The sequence below is a fragment of the Capricornis sumatraensis genome, chromosome 2 (assembly GCF_032405125.1).
Source record: "Capricornis sumatraensis isolate serow.1 chromosome 2, serow.2, whole genome shotgun sequence".
Classification (NCBI taxonomy): domain Eukaryota; kingdom Metazoa; phylum Chordata; class Mammalia; order Artiodactyla; family Bovidae; genus Capricornis; species Capricornis sumatraensis.
The window spans coordinates 120,870,137-120,891,394 of NC_091070.1; the positions used below are offsets into that span (position 1 = coordinate 120,870,137).

Genomic DNA, 21,258 nt, shown 5'->3' on the forward strand with positions numbered 1-21,258 from the left:
TACAGTGACGTATCACCTCACACAGTTCAAAATGGCCATCATCAAAAAATCTACAAATAGTGATAGAGAGGGTGTGGAGAAAAAGGAACCTTCCTACATTGTTGGTGGGACTGTAAACTGGTACAGCTACTAATGGAGTATAGTATGGAGGTTCCTTAAAAAACTAGAGTTACCATATAATCCAGCTGTTATCAATCCTGGGCATATATCCAGAGAAAATCATAATTTGAAAGGATACACATACCCCAGTGTTCACTGCAGCACTATTTACAATAGCCGTGACATGGAAGCAACTTGTATGTCCACCGACAGGAATGGGTGAAGATGCAGCACACATGTGCAATGGGCTGTTCTGTGTGCGCGCTCAGCGGTGTCCAACTCTTTGCAACCCCATGGACTACAGCCTGCCAGGCTCCTCTGTCCACGGAATTTTCCAGGCAAGAATACTGCAGTGGGATGCCATTTCCTACTCCAGGGGGTCTTCCCAACCCAGGGATCAAACCCACATCTCCTGCATCTCCTGCATCGGCAGGAGGATTCTTTTACCACCTGCGCCACCTGGGAAGCCCCACAATGAACAATTACTCAGCCATTAAAAAAAAAAGAATGAAATAATGCCATCTGCAGTGACACAGATGGACCTAGACTGCCATACTTGAGTGAAGTCAGTCAGAGAAAGACTAATATATAACACTTTTAAGTGGAATATAAAGAAATGGTAAAAATGAACATGTTTCAAAACAGAAGTTGAGTCATCGATGTAGAAAACAAACTTGTGGTTACCAGAGGGAAAGGGAAGGGCATAAATTGGGAGACTGAAACTGGCATATACACACTACTGTAAATAGAATAGATAATTAATAAGAACATACTGAATAGAACAGGGAACTCTGCTCAATACTCTGTAATGACCTATACATGGGAATAGAACCAAAAAAAAAGGAGACATTACGTGTATGTATAACTGACTCACTTTGCTGTACGTCAAAAACTAACACAGCATTGTAAACCAACTATACTCCAAATAAATATACAAACATCACTGAATTTTGTCTTGGGTAGGAAGATCTAAGCTAGGTTATACTTAAAATAGGACCGATAAACAAAACCCCCTTTAGCCAGAGAGAGACAAAAGAGATGGGACCAAAAGCACAAAGATGAACTACATCCCTAAGACAGAAGCGCTAACATTGCTTTCCCCCTGATGTCAGCCTGCCCAGCCCTGTCCAGGAGTGGAGTGGGCAGCTCGAGCAGTTGGTGCTCCTTGTCCTCTCACCATGTAGTATCCTGGAAGCAGCTTCTGTAGAAACTCTGCCTCTTTGTGCTGGACTGTTTTTATGATGAATTCGTCATCGCTGGACACATAGAAGAGGGAACCACTAGCCCCAGAGTTGCAGAGTTCAATCAGCGGTTCATTGCAGAGGGAGTACTAGGGCCCAAAGAAAAGAGAGCAACAGGTTCAGAGATACCAGGGCTTCCCCTATCAGAAATCAACTACAGGTACAATTCTATTCTAAAACAAAAAAATAAGAGCAAGAATGTGAAGAGGTCTTCCTTTGGAAGTACTCCTCTGATACTGGAGTCCCAGAGTCCTGAGGTCCGGAAGCTTACCAAATAATCATCAGGCCGGATACCAAATAACTCCCGAAAGTATCGGAAGGCAACAGGTGCGTAGGTCTTGAATCGAAAGTCATTGTAGTGATGAGCAGGGGTCAGGTTGCTCCCTTCACTGTGGTGTTAAAAAGAAGAAGTTATAACTTATCAGTCCCTGTAATTTAGGGAGTCCACAACCCTGGGAAGACACACAGTCACCCAAAGGCAAGTCAATACATCCTTCCTGAGAGAACCAAAGGGACTGGATGAGTCAGTTACGTAATGAGACACAGGTGCAACACAGGGATTAAGACATGAAGCAGGGGATCATATGCCCCCTATCCAATGCCCTGAAGTGCTTCTCAGGGCTCAGGCCACAGGCCAGAGGCTCACAGAAGCATCCAAAGGATAGCATCTGCTGTCCAAATTCTCCAGTCTCATGTCACACTGATTAATATCAGGCTAAGGATTGGATGCATGCCTAAATTAGGTATGAATTTCTAAAATGTCCTAATGTTGATATAAAAAAGTCACATTTCCCAGGACATTCTTCTGAACATTAATTAACCACTGTACCTCGGGAAGAAGATACTCTCCACCACGTAGAAGTCTTGCATGAGGACATCTCGCTCTGGTTTGGTACTCAGGCTTCCTACAGTGTGAGTAATGCCTAACTGGATGGCACCTTTTAAGGCTGATGAGGTTGTCTGAAACAAGAGGAAAGTTTCTAGTATTAAATCTGATTACAGCAGTAAAAACTCAGGAGAGAAGAACCAGAAGAAACAATGGAAAGCAAATGCCCTTCCAGTGGTTCATTCTAAACTGGGGCAATCCAATTTCCCCATCTTCATGGCTCCACATGGCAGTGAAGCCTGAAAAGACTGGACAGGCATGACGATACAGAGTAGCAAGGTGTGACTACGGGGGCCAGCCTTCACTAGGCAAAGTGTTCCTCCAACCACATCCACATCTGGAAGATACACTGAAATGAGAGAACAGTCTCAGGTCTCACCCCAAAGGTTCCTGCCCCCAGAGCATACGAAGTCCTCCAAGTATTTTACTCATCGGATATAGAATGTTAACTAAAATTAAATGATATTCTGACTGACTGAAGCTCAGTCCTCTAAGACCAGGCCTGAGTGATGTCCCAAGGCCAACAGAGTGGCAAAAAAAAGGCTACTAAAAAGCCTGAAAGATTAAAATTATTTCTGAGAGAAGTATTTAGCTTTACTAAATACTCATGTGTGTGCTTACTCCCTCATTTGTGTCCGACTCTTCGTGACCCCATGTACTGCAGCCCTCCAGGCTCCTATGTCCATGGGGATTCTCCAGGCAAGAATAATGGAGTACGCTGCCATGCCCTCCTCCAGAGGATCTTCCCAACCCAGGGACTGAACCCAGGTCTCCTGCATTGCAGGTGGATTCTTTACCATCTGAGCCACCAGAGAAGCCCATTATCATATTATGGTCAAAATACAAATATAAGAGCTCCATTCTTGCAATCAGGATTCCAATGTCATGAGGAAATGTCATATTAAATAGATCTGTGCTATCTAATACAGTAGTTAGTAGCCACACTCAGCTATTTAATTCTAAGTTAATTAAAATTAAATTTAACTTAAAAATCACTTCTTCGGTTTTGCTAGACACATTCAGGTATGATTAGTGGCTACCACACTGGATAACACAGGTATAGCACATTTCAATCACCATAGAAAGTTCTATTGGATAGTTTTGTTCTAAGCAATTTCCCTTATCCCCAACCCTTACCAAGTATTACTTGCCTTTCTACTTAGTCCTCATGGGGCATTAAAATTATAATTAATTTTTTAAGTGCTTGTCTCTCTTAGACTAGAAACTCAGCTTGTCGTCTCAGTTTTCAGCACATAAAATGAGCTCAATAAATGTCTGTTGAATTGATCTGATCTGGGCAGTCTGATCCCTGACGGAGAATGCGTGAGTATACCTCTCTCACTTCGGACAATGCAGTAAGACAGAAAACAGACACAAGAAAACTGACGTGGGCCAGACAAGGTACAGGTGTCATACGGGGGTTTAACACTCTACCGCAGGAAACCTAAGCATCTCCAATTAGTCCAGAACTGAAGAACTGGATCGCCCCATGATGCTCCTCTTCTGCTTTCCCTTCACCAGTTCAATTTCCTCTTCTTGGTTATTACTACTATCTTTTCAATCCATTTCATATCTCTAGCTCAAAATCAGGTGCTCTAGGCCGTATCCACCAACTGAAACTATAATCTTAACAAAACCCAAGTGCTTCCCTGACGGCTCAGTGATAAATAGTCTGCCTGCCAATGAAGGGGACACAGGTTTGATCCCTGGTCCAGGAGGATCCCACATGCCATGGAGTGGCTGAGCCTGTGTGCCAAACTATTGAGCCTCTGCTCTGAAGCCCAGGAACCACAACTACTGAGCCCCTGCGACAGTTACGGAAGCCCGTGAGCTCTAGAGCACATGCTCTGTAACAAGAGAAGCCACCCCAGTGAGAAGTCCACACACCACAACTAGACAGTAGCCCCTGCTCACCATGACCAGAGCAAAGTCCACAAAGCAACAAAGGCTCAGCACAGGCAAAAACAAATAAATAAACATTTAAAAAAAAAAAAAAAAGGACACACAAAGAAGAGAAGAAACACATCTGACCTGTCTGTATCACCAGGCTGAACTGGATCCAGCCTTTACTTTATGTATACCCAGCACCAGAGTAGACAGAAAAACATCAAAACACATGGTTCCCCAAAGCTAGGTTAAAATGGCCTTGAAGGCTTATTGTTATTTGTTTGTTTAGTTACTAAGTTGTGTCCGACTCTTTGTGACCCCACGGACTGTAGCCCACCCAGTTCCTCTATCCAAGGGATTTGCCAGGCAAGAATGCTGAGGTGGGTTGCCATTTCATGTTTATATCTTAACAGGGAAACACAACTGCTTCAGCTCAGTGAAAATTCATCTAACATCAGATTTGTCCATTAAGAACATTCTTATTTAAACACATATATAGGTGGTTAGATAATTCACCCTTTGTGATGTAAATTCTAAAATTCAAGTTGTATGACGGCTATTGTGCAAAGGTTTAGGGTATCAAGAAATGGGATAGAATGTGGAGTATATAATCAAAGAGACAAAACTAGCCCTTCCTGGAATAAGATGAAAGGGTTCCACTCAGACACACCTTTTTATATGTTGTCTCTCCTGAGGAATCAACACCTCGGTGACCTATTTTCTTCATGGACATGCCAGAGGAATAAGCCACCTATAATAAGAAGATTCAACATTAGTATATAATTTCCACATAACACATCAAACTGCTACCATGATGGTATATCAAAATAAAACACTGAACATACCCTTTTTAGGATCAAGAACATTTTATAAAATCTTCTGAAGATCTACCCCATGCAAACACAAAGTTACAGTGTTGCTACCCAAAGAATTAAGTCGCTTGCTCAGTCGTGTCCGACTATTTGCAACACCATGGATTGTAGCCCACCAGGCTCCTCCATCCATTGGATTCTCCAGGCATGAATACTGGAGTGGGTTGCCATTTCCTTCTCCAGGGGATCTTCCCAACCCAGGGATCAAACCCAGGTCTCCCACATTGCAGGCAGACGCTTTAACCTCTGAGCCCCCAGGGAAGCCTAAAGAATTACAACTAAAAGAGCACTCCAAAAGGACACATATTTCATCTGTGGTCCTCAGAAAAATGACAAAGAATATTAAAATGATTATCACTGGAGAAAAGCAGAAACAGGGGAAGTAGGAGATATTAATAGCAGCCCCAGGAAAAAGGAGAGACTCCCAGTATAAAAAAGCAAGACAGAAAAAGAGCTTCATAGACCCAGACTCCTTTCACAATTACTCCTCCTTTAACTTTCAACCCAACCTGAATACTCTCTGCTCAAACTGACTTCACTAGCAGAAATGAACTAGCCACTACCAAATATAAGTACTGTTCAGTTCAGATATTAAAAGGCTAAGGCAATGAGACAAATTCTCTAAGAAGAGGGCCTCCCTGCCTCGAAGAGCTTCCTGAGAATATGATATGGCCTTGTTTTCTACTCACCTGACACCCTCAGAAAAAAAGGAAGAAACAAAACCAGTGGAGTAGAAACTAGAAGGCTATTCTCCACAGCCAAGATGCCAGCACAATAGACATGAAAGTATTCTTCATGATGCCACTATTCATTCAGTTAATAAACCCAAAAGGCAAAAAGACTATTGGAAATAGCATGTTACCATTTTAGGACCTGATTTAAGTTCTACTATTCTTACTCAGAATAGTAAGGCTTCCCTGGTGGCTCAGAGGTTAAAGCGTCTGCCTGTAATGCAGGAGACCTGGGTTCGATCCCTGGGTCGGGAAGATCCCCTGGAGAAGAAAATGGCAACCCACTCCAGTATTCTTGCCTGGAGAATCCCATGGACTGAGGAGCTTGGTGGGCTACCGTCGGACACGACTGAGCGACTTCACTTTCACTTTCATTCTTACTAAGGCCCTTAGTGGAGAAAACCCTCAATAGATAACCTGACAGACCCTGGAAGATGTTCTGAGAGAAAACCCTAAAATCCTATGCCAAAAGGGTCCACATTCCGCCCCGTCACAAACCCCAGGAGAGATGCAAGAAGTAAAGAGAAAGTTGGGAAACACATCATGAGAAAAAAATTAAACAAATATAACATACTCTGCACAAAAAAGAAATACAGGAAACCAACAGCTTCAGTATGGTTAAAAGAAGTTTGCCACATTCACTGAAGCTATAATATCAGGAGGTATTAACAACAAAACAATAGAGTGAGTTTTAGTGTCAGACTGGCTTAGAATCCTAACCTTCTTAATGCCATATTATTAATTATGAGAGCTTGGGCAAGCTAAATAACCACTAATCCTCACTTTCTTCATCTATAAAACATGGATAACAACAGCAGCTACGCTAATAGAGGTTCTTTGCAGGATTAAATAAGAATACTTAGATACATTATTTACATTTTGGTACACTACATACATGAACTATATGAAAAAGCAAAAAGATAAGACACTGAAAGATGAACTCCCCAGGTCGCTAGGTGCCCAAAATATGCTACTGGAGATCAGTGAAGAAATAACTCCAGAAAGAATGAAGGGATGGAGCCAAAGCAAAAACACCACCCACCTGTGGATGTGACTGATGAGAGAAGCAAGGTCCGATGCTCTAAAGAGCAATACTGCATAGGAACCTGGAATGTTAGGTCCATGAATCAAGGCAAATTGGAAGTGGTCAAACAGGAGACGGCAAGAGTGAATGTTGCCATTCTAGGAATCAGCGAACTAAAATGAACTGGAATGGGTGAATTTAACTCAGATGACCATTATATCTACTACTGTGGGCAAGAATCCCTTAGAAGAAATGGAGTAGCCATCATGGTCAACAGAAGAGTCCGAAATGCAGTACTTGGATGCAATCTCAAAAACGACAGCATGATCTCTGTTCGTTTCCAAGGCAAACCATTCAATATCACAGTAATCCAAGTCTATGCCCCGACCAGCAACGCTGAAGAAGCTGAAGTTGCACAGTTCTATTAAGACCTATGAGATCTTTTAGAACTAACACCCAAAAAAGATGTCCTTTTCATTATAGGGGACTGGAATGCAGAAGTAGGAAGTCAAGAAACACCTGGAGTAACAGGCAAATTTGGCTTTGGAGTACAGAATGAAGCAGGGCAAAGGCTAATACAGTTTTGCCAAGAGAACGCACTAGTCATAGCAAACACCCTCTTCCAACAACACAAGAGAAGACTCTACACGTGGACATCACCAGATGGTCAACACTGAAATCAGATTGATTATATTCCTTGCAGCCAAAGATGGAGAAGCTCTATACAGTCAGCAAAAACAAGACAGGGAGCTGACTGTGGCTCAGATCATGAACTCCTTATTGTCAAATTCAGACTTAAATTGAAGAAAGTGGGGAAAACCACTAGACCACTCAAGTATGACCTAAATCAAATCCCTTATGATTATACAGTGGAAGTGAGAAACAGATTTAAGGGACTAGATCTGATGGAGTGCCTGATAAACTATGGATCAAGGTTCGTGACACTGCACAGGAGACAGGGATCAAGAACATCCTCAAAAAAAGAAATGCAAAAAAGCAAAATGGCTGTCTGGGGAAGCCTTACAAATAGCTGTGAAAAGGAGAGAAGCGAAAAGCAAAGGAGAAAAGGAAAGATATAAGCATCTGAATGCAGAGTTCCTAAGAATAGCAAGGAGAGATAAGAAAGCTTTCCTCAGTGATCAATGCAAAGAAATAGAGGAAAACAATAGAATGGGAAAGGCTAGAGATCTCTTCAAGAAAATCAGAGATACCAAGAGAACATTTCATGCAAATATGGGCTCAATAAAGGACAGAAATGGTATGGACCTAACAGAAGCAGAAGATATTAAGAAGAGGTGGTAAGAACACACAGAAGAACTGTACAAAAAAGATCTTCACAACCCAGATAATCACAATGGTGTGATCACTCACCTAAAACCAGACATCCTGGAATGCAAAGTCAAGTGGGCCTTAGGAAGTATCACTACAAACAAAGCTAGTGGAGGCGATGGAATTCCACTTGAGCTATTTCAAATCCTGAAAGATGATGCTGTGAAAGTGCTACATTCAATATGCCAGCAAATTTGGAAAACTCAGCAGTGGCCACACATGACTGGAAAAGGTCAGTTTTCACTCCAATCCCAAAGAAAGGACTAGAGAAGGTCAGTTTTCACTCCAATCCCAAATAAAGGCAATGCCAAAGAATGCTCAAAGTACCACACAATTGCACTCATCTCACATGCTAGTAAAGTAATGCTCAAAATTCTCCAAGCCAGGCTTCAGCAATACATGAAAACCGTGAACTTCTAGATGTTCAAGCTGGTTTTAGAAAAGGCAGAGGAACCAGAGATCAAATTGCCAACATCCGCTGGATCATGGAAAAAGCAAGAGAGTTCCAGAAAAACATCTATTTCTGCTTTATTGACTATGCCAAAGCCTTTGACTGTGTGGATCACAATGAACTGTGGAAAATTCTGAAAGAGATGGGAATACCAGACCACCTGACCTGCCCCTTGAGAAACCTGTATGCAGGTCAGGAAGCAACAGTTAGAACTGGACATGGAACAACAAACTGGTTCCAAATAGGAAAAGGACTACATCAGGGCTGTATATTGTCACCCTGCTTATTTAACTTATATGCAGAGTACATTATGAGAAACACTGGGCTGGAGGAAGCACAAGCTGGAATCAAGACTGCCGGGAGAAATATCAATAACCTCAGATATGCAGATGACACCACCCTTATGGCAGAAAGTGAAGAAGAACTAAAAAGCCTCTTGATGAAAGTGAACGAGAAGACTGAAAAAGTTGGCTTAAAGGTCAACATTCAGAAAACTAAGACCATGGCTTGTGGTCCTATCACTCCATGGCAAATAGATGGGGCAACAGTGGAAACAGTAGCTGATCTTTTATTTTGGGGGGCTCCAAAATCATTGCAGATAGTGACTGCAGCCATGAAACTAAAAGACGCTTACTCCTTGGAAGTAAAGTTATGACCAACCTAGATAGCATATTCAAAAGCAGAGACATTACTTTGTCAACAAAGGTCCATCTAGTCAAGGCTACGGTTTTTCCAGTAGTCATGTATGGTTGTGAGAGTTGGACTATAAAGAAAGCTAAGCGCTGAAGAATCGATGCTTTTGAACTGTGGTGTTGGAGAAGACTCTTGAGAGTCCCTTGGACTGCAAGGAGATCCAACCAGTCCATCCTAAAGGAAATCAGTCCTGTGTGTTTGTTGGAAGGACTGATGTTGAAGCTGAAGCTCCAGTACCTTGGCCACCTGATGCGAAGACTGACTCATTTGAAAAGACCCTGATGTTCGGAAAGACTGAAGGCAGGAGGAGAAGGGGACAACAGAGGATGAGATTGCTGGATGGCATCACTAACTCAATGGACATGAGTTTGGGTAAACTCTGGGTGATGGTGATGGATAGGGAGGCCTGGCGTGGTGCCATTCATGGGGTTGCAAAGTTTGGACATGGCTGAGCAACTGAACTGAACACTACATGTGGTACATTTAAAAATGCTTAATAGTGACTTCCCTGGTGGTTCAGTGGCTAAGATTCTGTGCTCCCAATGCAGGGGGCCCAGGTTCCATTTCTGGGCAGAGAACTAAATCCCACATGCGACAACTAAGACTGATGCAGAGAAATAAATTAAAAAAAATAAAAATACTCAATAAATCTGAGCTGTTGTTAATATTCATAATAAACTGTGATAAAAGTAGAGCTGTATAATCACTAGCCTACCAAAGAGATGTGAGAACCATACCTATCAATAGATTTCAAGACCCCAGTAGGGGGGAAATAAGGATGTCATAAACAGGTATCCTTCTATCCCACAATTAAAGTTTTAGAACCACTGTATATCAGTATATAAAACTCACCTCAGATGCCATGGGTCTCTTGATTCCAGATGCTGTTTAAAAAAAAAAAAAACATAACTATAAATATGTATACACACTTGCATGATCTCTATCAAGCTCACTGAAACAATTAGGATTTGAGTCAAACTAAACCTGACAATGGGTTCCTGCCTCAGTGATACCAGATCCTTTTGGATAGGGATTTTAAATGTCCCTTCCTCTTCCTCATCCATACAGAGCCCTTATACATATTCCAGCCTTTTTCTAGTTTCTTTTTCTTATCCAAGTGTTCATATTTTCTCTAGGAAATACATCTGTTCTTGATACATTTAACCATCAGAGCCCAAAGTGTCTCATTTGATACCATGGTTGAAAGAGAAAGGGCATAAGAGATACCAGAGTTAGCGGACAGCCTAGACTTGACTAATAATTTTTCCTGTAGAGCTAAAAGGGTAAGAAGCTTTAGAGCATATCTATGGTGCTTTGCACTTCTAGTAATTATTTCAGAAAAAAAGGTAAAAAGTTGATCTACAGAAGCTTTATTTACAACAGCCAAGATATGGCAGCACCTAAGTGTTCACCAACAGATCAATGAATAAAGCAGCTGTGGGTGTGTGTGTGCGTGTGTGTGTATCTGTATGCAATAGAATACCACTCAGTCACAGAAAAGAATGAAATCTTACACTCTGCAACAATGTGGACGGCTCTAGAGTATTATGCTAAGTGAAATAATTCAGAGAAAAAGAAACACTTTATGTTATCACTGCTATGTGAAATCTAAAAAATAAAACAAATGTATGTAACAAAAACAGACTCACAGAGAACTAATGGTTACCAGTGGGAAGTGAAAAGGGCAGAAGGGCAAGCTGGGGTAGGAGTAAGAGACACAAACTATTATGCATAAAATAAATAAGCAAATAAATAAATATTTAGCAAGGATATATTGTACAGCATAAGGAAATATAGCCGTTACTATGTAGTAATTTTAAATGGGGTATAGTTTATAAAAATATTGAATAATTAACTGTATACCTAAAACTAAAATAATATTGTCAATCAACTATCCTTCAATTAAAAAAAGAGTTGGTCTGTAGAGATGAAGAAGCTATGGATGGGAAAATGCAATGATGAAAAAGTGAAAAAGCATTCAATGCAGGTAAAACCTGATTCTATACCCTTACATCTTCATCTTGATCCTGCTGTAAATGCAACAGGAATTTGTTGTTTACTCACTAAATATTTCATCAGTGGAGATGTATAAGATATGTGTGTAGTTAAATATTATTTATGACTTTTATCAGTTTAAATATAGAAAAGATTTCAAGAATATGTTTAGAAAGTGACTAAAAGACCACTATCCATACAAAACTACTCCAAAAGGTTAAATCTTTTTTTTCTTAAGGTTAAGTCGGTTCTTAAGGGTATGCCATCCTAAAGACTTCACCCATGATCACTCTGGAGACACATGATCAATCAGGCAGACAGACCTTTCTCCCCTTCATACTGAAAACTGTTGGTCTTTTTTCTTCAAAGACTACTAATATATTACTTTGATCTAGCTCAAGAATTCAAAGAGAATAAAGATTAGCCACATTAAAGAAAATTTAAAAGAATCCAGGAACTCCCCTGATGGTCCAGTGGTTAAGATTCCACCTTCCACAGCAGAGGATGCAGGTGTGACCCCTGACTGGGTAACGAAGATCCCACATGCCACGGAACAACTAAGCCCATGTACTGCAACTACTGAGGATCTACACAGCGAGAGAGTCCGTGTATCACAACCAAAGAGTTCACATGATGCAACGAAGAGCCAGTGTCGTGCAACTAAAACCTGATGCAGCCAAGTAAATAATAAATTAAATAAATTTAAAAAAAGAAAGAAGAATCCAAATGGGACAAATCCTCAATAACATAAGTTAGTAGCTGAGTAAGAAAATCTCAGTTCTGGCCCATATGTAAGGTTTAATGGTAAAAGCATTTTTAGTACCAATAAACAGAGCAGCAAAATTTCCTTAATGAGTCAGAGCAGCAAAATTATGGGGAACAGATGGTTTTCATTCCTCTTTCCAAAAAAGGAGGTAAGACAAATGTCATCTAGCTGTTAGGAAGATGTGCTGCATAAAATGACCCAGAAAATTAGAAAAACAGCAAAGCCCAAAAATCTATGTTTCTTGCAGGATGCTTCATCTTCAATCAGGTCAAGTTCAGGTAGGCAAAAGACCTGGAACCTAGGACTGGAACCGTAAGCTAAAGCTTCCAAGGAACAATAAGTCAGCACAACTCAGATTCAAGATTAAAACTGCTAACTTAACTGTAAAAGTTAAGGCACTCACTAACAAAAAATTAGTCAAACCCTTTGAGTCTTAAAACCCTTCATTTGAGAGCCAACATGCTGAGCTGGGTTCAGACCCCTGTTGTGTGTGTGTGTGTTAGTCATTTAGTCATGTCTGATTCTTTGCAACCCCATGTACTGAAGCCCACCAGGCTCCTCTGTCCATGGAATTCTCCAGGCAAGAATACTGGAGTGGGTTGCCGTTCCCATCTCCAGGGGATATTTCCAACCCAGGGATCAAACCCGGATCTCCCACACAGACTGAGCCACAGGGAGGTCCTCAATTCCCTGTTACTACAGGCAAATTATTCTCTATTAATAACTAAAAAAGAAGAATCTGTATTAGAAGGTTTATGTAAAGATTAGATGAGACAAACTAAATCAAAGTACTTCATGGACTGTGATGTGCTACACAAATATGTTGTCATATGTGAGTTCTATGGAAGAGCAAAGTTGGGCCCTCAGGAAGGTTTAATGTTCAATTACCTAGACCATCATGAAATTCTAATTAGCACCTCAAAGTTCTTGGCTGCTCCCCAAACCCTTAGCCTCCTCATATCCCCAACAAACCCTTGTGCAAGTATACACACAGCAGTAGAACTAGTGATGCTCAATGAAGAAATACGCATTCTTTCAGCTGAGAAAACAACACTGATTCTGGACTCCTTGGTCAGTACTTGGCTTATTTCTTTCTCTTTTACCCCAAAGGAAGGGGTTTGGAGGGATCTGACAGAACCAAGAGCCAATGTCCAATTCTAGGCTGACAGTTTCTCCTAGAACAGAACAACCTCTTCATGTAAGGAGTCACTGGACCAAGTTAAACAATGAAGCAAAAAAGCAGGTAAGTGAGTTCAAGGCAGTGTGTAAGTCTGGGGCTTTCTTACTCCCTAAAAAGTTCTACCTTGCTACCTTTCCTAGTTTTATCTCATAAACACATAGCTCCAGGGCTGCTACACTCTTGCAAAGTACCCAGAATGAGGGTGGGAGGACTTAACTCAGTGGAACATGGTGCCAATTACTTAGCTATCTGCAACTGCAAAACTTGGATTAATCCTCAAAACACTACAGCTGAGGCAGTTGGAAGGATACTGGGGTCTGAATAATAATACGATTGGGGTCCAGTGGTTAAGAATCCATCATGCAATACAGAGGACACTGGTTTGATCCCTAGTCTGGGAAGACCCCACATGCTGAAGGGCATATAAGCCCGTGAGCCACAACTACTAAGCCCATGCACCTAGAATCTGTGCTCAGCAACGAGAGACGCCACTGCAGTGAGAAGCCCCTAAGAGTAGCCTCTGCTCACAGCAAGCCAATGTTTAAGGAGAATGAGATTTATCCCTAAGTTAGGATAAGATTAGAGTATCAGTCAACAGAAAGTTTGCTTTCTAGCATCTGTGTAAAAAATACTCTGATAAGTATAAACTATCATCTTATAATCCATACCCACAATCCATATATAGCATCCTTTTTTTGGGTGAGGAAACTGCAGGTCAAGAAGCAACAATTAGAACCAAACATGGAACAACAGACTGGTTCAAACCCTGGAAAGGAGTGTGCCAAGGATGTATCCATTGTCACCCTGTTTATTTATCTTCTATGCAGAGCACATCATGCGAAATGCCAGGCTGGATGAATCACAAGCAGGAATCAAAACTGCAGGGAGAAATATCAATAACCACAGATGTGAAGATAACACCACCCTTTCGGCAGAAAGCAAAGAAGAACTAAAGAGCCTCCTGAAGGTGAGAGAGAGTGAAAAAGCTGGTTTAAAATTTAGTATTAAAAAAACTAAGATCATGGCATCCGGTCTCATCACTTCATGGCAAATAGGTGGGGAAACAATGGAAAACAGTGACAGACTTTATTTTCTTGGGCTCCAAAATCACTGCGGACAGTGACTGTAACCATAAAATTAAAAGACGCTTGCTCCATGGAAGAAAAGCTATGACAAACCTAGGCAACATATTAAAAAGGAGAGACATCACTTTGCAGACAAAGATCTGTCTAGTCAAAGCTATGGTTTTTCCAGTAGTCATGTACAGACACAAGTGTTGTGCCATAAAGAAGGCTGAGCACTGAAAAGTTGATGCTTTCCAACTGTGGTGCTGGAGAAGACTCTTGAGAGTCCCTTGGACTGCAAGGAGATCAAACCAGTCAATCCTAAAGAAAATCAATCCTGAATGATTCATTGGAAGGACTGATGCTGAAGCTGAAGCTCAAGTACTCTGGCCATCTGATGCAAAGAGCCAACTCACTGGAAAAGCCCGATGCTGGGAAAGATTGAAGGCAGGAGGAGAAGGGGACAACACAGGATGAGATGGCTGGATGGGATCACTGACTCAATGGACGTGAGTTTGAGCAAGCTCTAGGAGATGGTGGAGGACACGGAAGCCTGGTGCACTGCAGTCCATGGGGTTGCAAAGAGTCGGAGACAACTGACCGACGGAACAGTAACTGCTACTGAGTTCCAATGTTAAATTTCCTCCTCCTCAGGGAAAAACATTTCCTTCATGATCATGTAGCTCCTACTTATTAATAGGCCCTGGACCAAGAAGCATTTAAACGAAAGGCTAATGTTGCTCCACTGGCAGCAAAAAATAAAGCCATGATTAACAGGTTGTTTCAGAAAAATAACTGTTTAAACAGCTTAATTCTAAGTGGGTCAATATATGATGCAGAGCCAATCATGGTGATTTCTTCAAGTACCAGTTCCTCTGTGGAAAGATGAAAATGTAAAAAGATCTATGGGACATAAACAAGGACCAATGTGTAAAACTGTACTCAATTACATATTTACTAATAAAGACTGGCTTGTTGTCCACTAATAACTAAACAAACAAATAGAAGACCTAGAGAAACAAGGATATACTCACTTTGGGTATTTTTAAAAAATTCTGACCAAGGCAGGCTCAATCTGGCTGAGATCTATAGATATTAATGAAAATTGATTTTTAAATAGAACAAGTTAAGAACTTAGTCCCTTCAGCCACATATGAACCTATACACCCATTTAAGCTAACAAATCAGTAACTATTTATATTAAACAAATAATTCAACAAGAGCCTTTGAGATTTTAACCTATTCTTAATGTGAAAGTTGCTCAGTCAAGTCTGATTCTTTGGGACCCCATGGACTCTACAGTCCTTGGAATTCTCCAGGCCAGAATACTGAAGTGGGTAGCCCTTCCCTTCTCCAGCGGATCTTCCCAGCCTAGGGATCGAACTCAGGTCTCCCGCATTGCAGGCAGATTCTTTACCAGCTGAGCCACAAGGGAAGCCCAATTCTTAACAGTAAGATGTATTTAATCTATTATAAGTAAATAAACAGAGCATAAGGGATGTGCTCAAAATTAAAGAGCAAAGGTAGTGACAGAGACAGAATTGGAATTCACATTCCCAACCTCCCAGTTCAACTCTCTTTCTTCTAAACTATATTTTGTTTTCAATTTCCTGGCCACTCAGAGTCTAAGGGGGAAAGAAAAGCACCAAAGGAACAAGAATGCTTTTACAGACTAAATAAATCTTACAACTGCTAATGGACGGTATGAACACGTATTTTCTTCCCCTGAGGTTTTCCCTTCCCTTCCCACTTTCATTGATATGAGGATAAAGAGTCCTCCTTTGGTTTCTCTCAACGGAATTAACAATGCCACTACTCTGCTCCTGCAGCAACCGTCATCAATGTCACTGGCAAAAACAGCAGGAAAGTACCTTTCTTTTCTTTCAGTGAGGTTCTACTTGTTTTGAAACAGACAATGCCAGTATTCTAGAGGAGCAGCAGCTGCCTTTCAACACTGGTACCTGACCGAGCAATTTCACAGATCTTAAGGTCCTCACTAGCAGTACAAAGTACCTCTTTTTTTCATAAAAAGACACGAACAACTTTAACAGAGAGAAAGTTTTTAATTCTTCTCAGATTAAGAGTTTTCTTTTTGGTGTCAGTGGGACCATGACTCAATCTGATTAAAAGCGTAAGAGTTATGATCACTGAATCTGCAATGACAAAAAGAGGGCATCTGATAGGCACTCTTGTTGTTTCAATGATTTTAGAATTGACTGTACAATCAATCACCAATCCTTGGCAAAAATCCACATTAACTTCTACAATATTTTCTGAAAGAATGATCAGTAACTCCAGGTATTACACATGGAGGAGCTCAGAATTCTGACAGCCCAAATCAGAAGGGCAAGTTCCCCTCTGCACTATTCTTTGTTGAACAAATATTTAATCTTGTTTAAAGTCCAGTTAGTTCACACACAGACTTTTAGAGTAGTGAGAGAGCAGTACGGTATTGTGGGTAGGGATGTGGACTCTGAAACCAGCACACCTAAGTTGGCTAGGCTTTAATACTAGGTCTACATTTACTAACTAGATAACCTCGACAAGTTGGTTAAAACTCTCTAGGCCGTGGTTACCTCATCCATAAAATGGAGATATAATAACATGTACATCATAGGATAGTTATGAGAACTAAATAAATCCCATATAGCACTTAACATGTAATAAATGCTCTGTAAATACTGGCAATTATTATTATCATTGTGAATTATAAAACCCCATCTACAGGATAAGAAGGGTCAGGGAAAATGAGAAGTACAACAGAAAGGGAAAAGAAGGAGAGACACATTTACTGAAACAAAAGGAAATGGAGTTATGGGAAGACTTCGAGGGAGACAAAAGATAGTCAATGGATTCATCTTATATTGTGAAACTGTGAGAAAAGAAGTTGCTATGTTAAGGTAGCATTTTTTTTGGAGAGGGTAGAGGGAAATGGAAGCTGAAGTCAAATATTTCTTTGCAGTACATTCACAGCCTTCTCAAAAGGCCATGCACACTACTTTAAAAAAAAAAAAATTGCAATTGTTATGGGGAAGAGGAGTCCGCTGCTAGTAACTGTAAGGAGCTCATGCTTCTTCAGCACAGATACACATCAGATCTACCTCTCTTACGGCTGACCCCACAGCACAGAAAGTGGAGACCTAAATGAGGAAAAACAGAAAATTATCGCTTACTTCTGGGGTTCTACTTGCTTACAACAGAACAAGCATATTTTTTTAAAAAACCCACATTACATCTCTAAAGTTTAAAATTATTAACAGGACCTGACCTGATCCCCAGTACCATACTGTGAAATGTGAGAAGATTTTCTGCAGGTAGAAATCAAAAAAAAAAAGGTGGCAGCTTTGGCAGAAAAACTCCAGGAGTGATCACAAAACTTGTAACCCAAACAACTTCACTATTGCATGATTTCAGATTGGCAAAACAATTTCAGGTATAAAGCTCCTTGCACACAGGCTTCTATCCTTTTAAAACAGAATGTGTATACATTTCACTTGAGGGTCTTCCATTCGTGAGGGCAATTTGGTAATATCTAGCAAAAACCCTTTAAAGCAAATATGTACCATTTGTCCCACAAGTGAGAATTTATCCTAAGAAAATAACTGGTCAAGTGGACAAAGACATATATACAAATATATTTATTGTAGCACTGTATGTAACAACTATAATTGGAAAGGATCCAAATATACAATATAGGTGATATAAGTTGTGGTATAGTCATAAAATGGAATAGTATAGAACCATTATCTTTATGTTCATTTATGGATAGGCTGTCACAATAAACTGTTTAATGGAAAAAGCTAAATAATTATATAGTACAGTATTTCTAAAACACTTATCTATAAAGTCACATGTATTTATACACATAATAAATGTCCAGAAGATTATAGACTAAAATGTTAAAATATGATGATATTGGATAGTATGATTAAGGTGATATTCTAAGTTCAAGTTTCTATTTTTCCTTATCTATATAAATTTTCTATAACAGGTAATTTAACAATTAAAGAGATATGTGGGAATGGCTTTATTGTTCTGTTTTATAACCCATTTTCCCCAGTAAACTAGTGCTCAAAGTTCCACACATACAGATCACCATCAATCCCCTCCCTACACACTAACTTGAGCTCATTACAACATATTATGCTGCTACAGAGATAGACTAGAAGGAAAAATGTGAAAGATGATGTCTAGAAAGCTGCTGACAGTTGCAAGCTACAAATAAAGCATCACTCCTATACACTCACTCCCATTCTCATTACTCTGAGATGCCCATACAACCTGAAACAAGCCTGTATCAGCGCATATGCTAACAGGTTCTCTCTGAAGAATTTCTCTTTCATATCCTTTAGAGTATCAATATTCACCCATAAAACAGGTATCCCTAATTTCAGCGTTATCTCCTGGATATTTGAAAAATAAAGATCTAGCCTCTAAATTATGAAAATTAGCTGAGAAATCTTTAATGTTACTAAAATAATTTCAAGACAACTGAACCAGCCAGTTAAGTGCCACAGAGGAAATAATCCAATCAATTCTTGCTAAAATACAAAGTTGAATCATTGTACTATGTCACAGAAAATTTTTCTGAGTAACTCTGAATAGTCTTAAGGAAGCACTCCATTTTGGTCCTTAGTCCCAGCCTAAATTGTGTTTGTGATGAAAAAGGTACCAAAGGGGCTGGTTTCTGGTCACTTGGCAAAACATCACTAGGACTCTCCATAAACTGGTCTGCAGCTACTAAAGCACTGGCAGCTATGACTTACTATTGAGAGCAAGGAGAAAATGTACAGGAAGAAAAGAAAATTAATACAATTCTGAAAAGTGTGAAAAAGATAAACTTTAGAGGAGAAATGAGTTGGCCTTAAGAGATAATCAAAACAGAGATACTTTCAGACAGTACACAGCTCCAAAATAAAGAGTTGTCACTCCCCTCCCCCACTCCCCTTCAGCATGTGGAACAAGAGTTGGCCTTAGTACCAGAGCCTCTCCCAGTGCTTTCAGAGCAGAAACATTTCCGTCAAAGATGAGATGACATCATCTTCCAGATGAGAAACTAAGAGGCAGCCTGTAACTGACTTTAATGCGTGAAGTACACACATAATTTCAGGATGCTAGAACTGGGCCGGATGTGCATTCCTCAGACGAGTTTTGCCTGAACAGGTCATAAAGAGATCCCAGAGACTTAGCTTAATGAGCTACCAATAAATCTGTCAATTCCTATAGAAATCAGAAAGAGACAAGCAGGCTTTTGGGAAGCAAAATGGTAATTCTGAGGGGGTATTTTGGTTGATAATATTGACAGCCAGAGATTTTTTAAAAAAAGCAAAAACCTGCACAAGACAGTCATCACCCGGTTATTTGCTGGACTATCTTAAACAATCTCTCCAGTCCTCTTTAACCTGAAATACTGAACGCCACTTTAATTATACCCCTGCGTGTAGGAGGCACAATAGGTTATCCAAATGAAAATACTCAGAAATGCCAGCCTAATGAGAAACAGTGCTAAGCACACATCTCTAAGGGTAGCGTTGGGGGGTGGGGGCCAGGCACTGTTACCATACCCTCAGTAAGAACTAAACCAAGTCAATCATGAAAATCAAGCCACATCTTAGAGAAAAGTTAAATTTTGTTAAGTTCAGTTCAGTCGCTCAGTCGTGTCCGACTTTGCAACCCCATGAACCGCAGCACACCAGGCCTCCCTGTCCATCACCAACTCCCAGTGTTTACTCTAACTCAGGTCCATTGAGTCCGTGATGCCATCCAACCATCTCATCCTGTCATCCCCTTCTCCTGCCCTCAATCTTTCCCAGCATCAGGGTCTTTTCAAACGAGTCAGTTCTTCACATCAGGTGGCCAAAGTACTGGAGTTTCAGCTTCAACATCAGTCCTTCCAATGAATATTCAGGACTGATTTCCTTTAGGATGGACTGGTTGGATTTTGTTCCTAGCAGGTGTCAATTTTTATTAAGAATTTTCTAGAAAAAGGTCTGAAAAGCAAGGATGCTCTTAGAAACAAAAGCTCAAAACTCATTGATCTACCAGTCCTGGGGTCAACCTGGCTCGGCTAAGAGCCAAGTAGCAAGAAATGAATCACAAATTTACTAAGACTCATCGTGATAACATACAGACTTTATGCAAAGTCTTTGCCACTATTAACAATGTCTTTGAACCTCAGTTTCCTAATTTGGAATATAAGAGGGTTAAATTAAAATATCTCTACATTTCCCTTTAATAAACTTTTGCTTCTAGTTCTATAAGCCACATTTCATGATTCTCAGTCCACAAATATGTATCTCTTAGCACTAAAATTCTGGTTGAAATTTGGGGGGTGGGGGGTTGGATATCTGAGTCCTTCTTTAAAAGACCTGAATCTCTTAGATAAGCCAATCCAAAGCTAAAGAGCAGTTAAGATTTCCAGCAGTTCACCACCTCCCAATTCTATTTCCAAACCTGGTTCTATCTTAAAAAAAAAAAAAAAGCAGTATTGCTGGCCTGAAACATACACTGAGCTGAGAAAGTAACTTAAATAATATCACAATGGGTATTAATTGTCCCAACAATGCACTTCAATCACCCCCCCAGACCCTAATGCAAGAAAATCACAGAGATATGACCAAGTTACTTCTCTACCATTTCTTTTATACAGATTCTTGTCAATGAGAACTTGAAGTTTACCAGGCATGTTACGCAAGGAAAGCTAGTATTAAGCTATTCATATATCCTTAAAAAAAAAAAAACAACTCTTCCCATTCTCTCCCGGCAACCTTTGCTCACTCCCCATCAATGTTACTGATCCTTTGAGATGGTATTTATTCTGGGTTAACTCCATGAAGCTCAGTTTAATACACAGCAAATAGTAAGACATACTTACTATTTGCCTACAAGGAATTTACCCTTCTCTCTCTTTTTGCCAGTCTTCCTCAGACTCCAACAATAAGGGGACTTTTGGGGAATCAGATATTTAAAAATTAATTTATTCTGATACAGCCATTACAAATAAACAGAATTATTTAATAGAAGAAAAAAGAAAAATAATC

At 40.2% G+C, this 21,258-nt stretch overlaps 1 protein-coding gene across 4 annotated transcripts in view; it reads right to left on the reverse strand.

Moving 5' to 3' along the window:
• PIP5K1A (phosphatidylinositol-4-phosphate 5-kinase type 1 alpha) overlaps positions 1-21,258 on the reverse strand; it is a 39,372-nt gene that overhangs the window by 12,247 nt on the left and 5,867 nt on the right. For all 4 annotated transcript variants that reach the window (XM_068965435.1, XM_068965433.1, XM_068965434.1 and 1 more), the window contains exons 2-6: positions 10,066-10,097; positions 4,784-4,864; positions 2,170-2,300; positions 1,612-1,729; positions 1,277-1,429 (exon numbers count right to left, since the gene is read on the reverse strand). In XM_068965435.1, the coding sequence (XP_068821536.1) occupies positions 1,277-1,429; positions 1,612-1,729; positions 2,170-2,300; positions 4,784-4,864; positions 10,066-10,097 (515 nt within the window). The remainder of the gene's footprint in view (positions 1-1,276; positions 1,430-1,611; positions 1,730-2,169; positions 2,301-4,783; positions 4,865-10,065; positions 10,098-21,258) is intronic.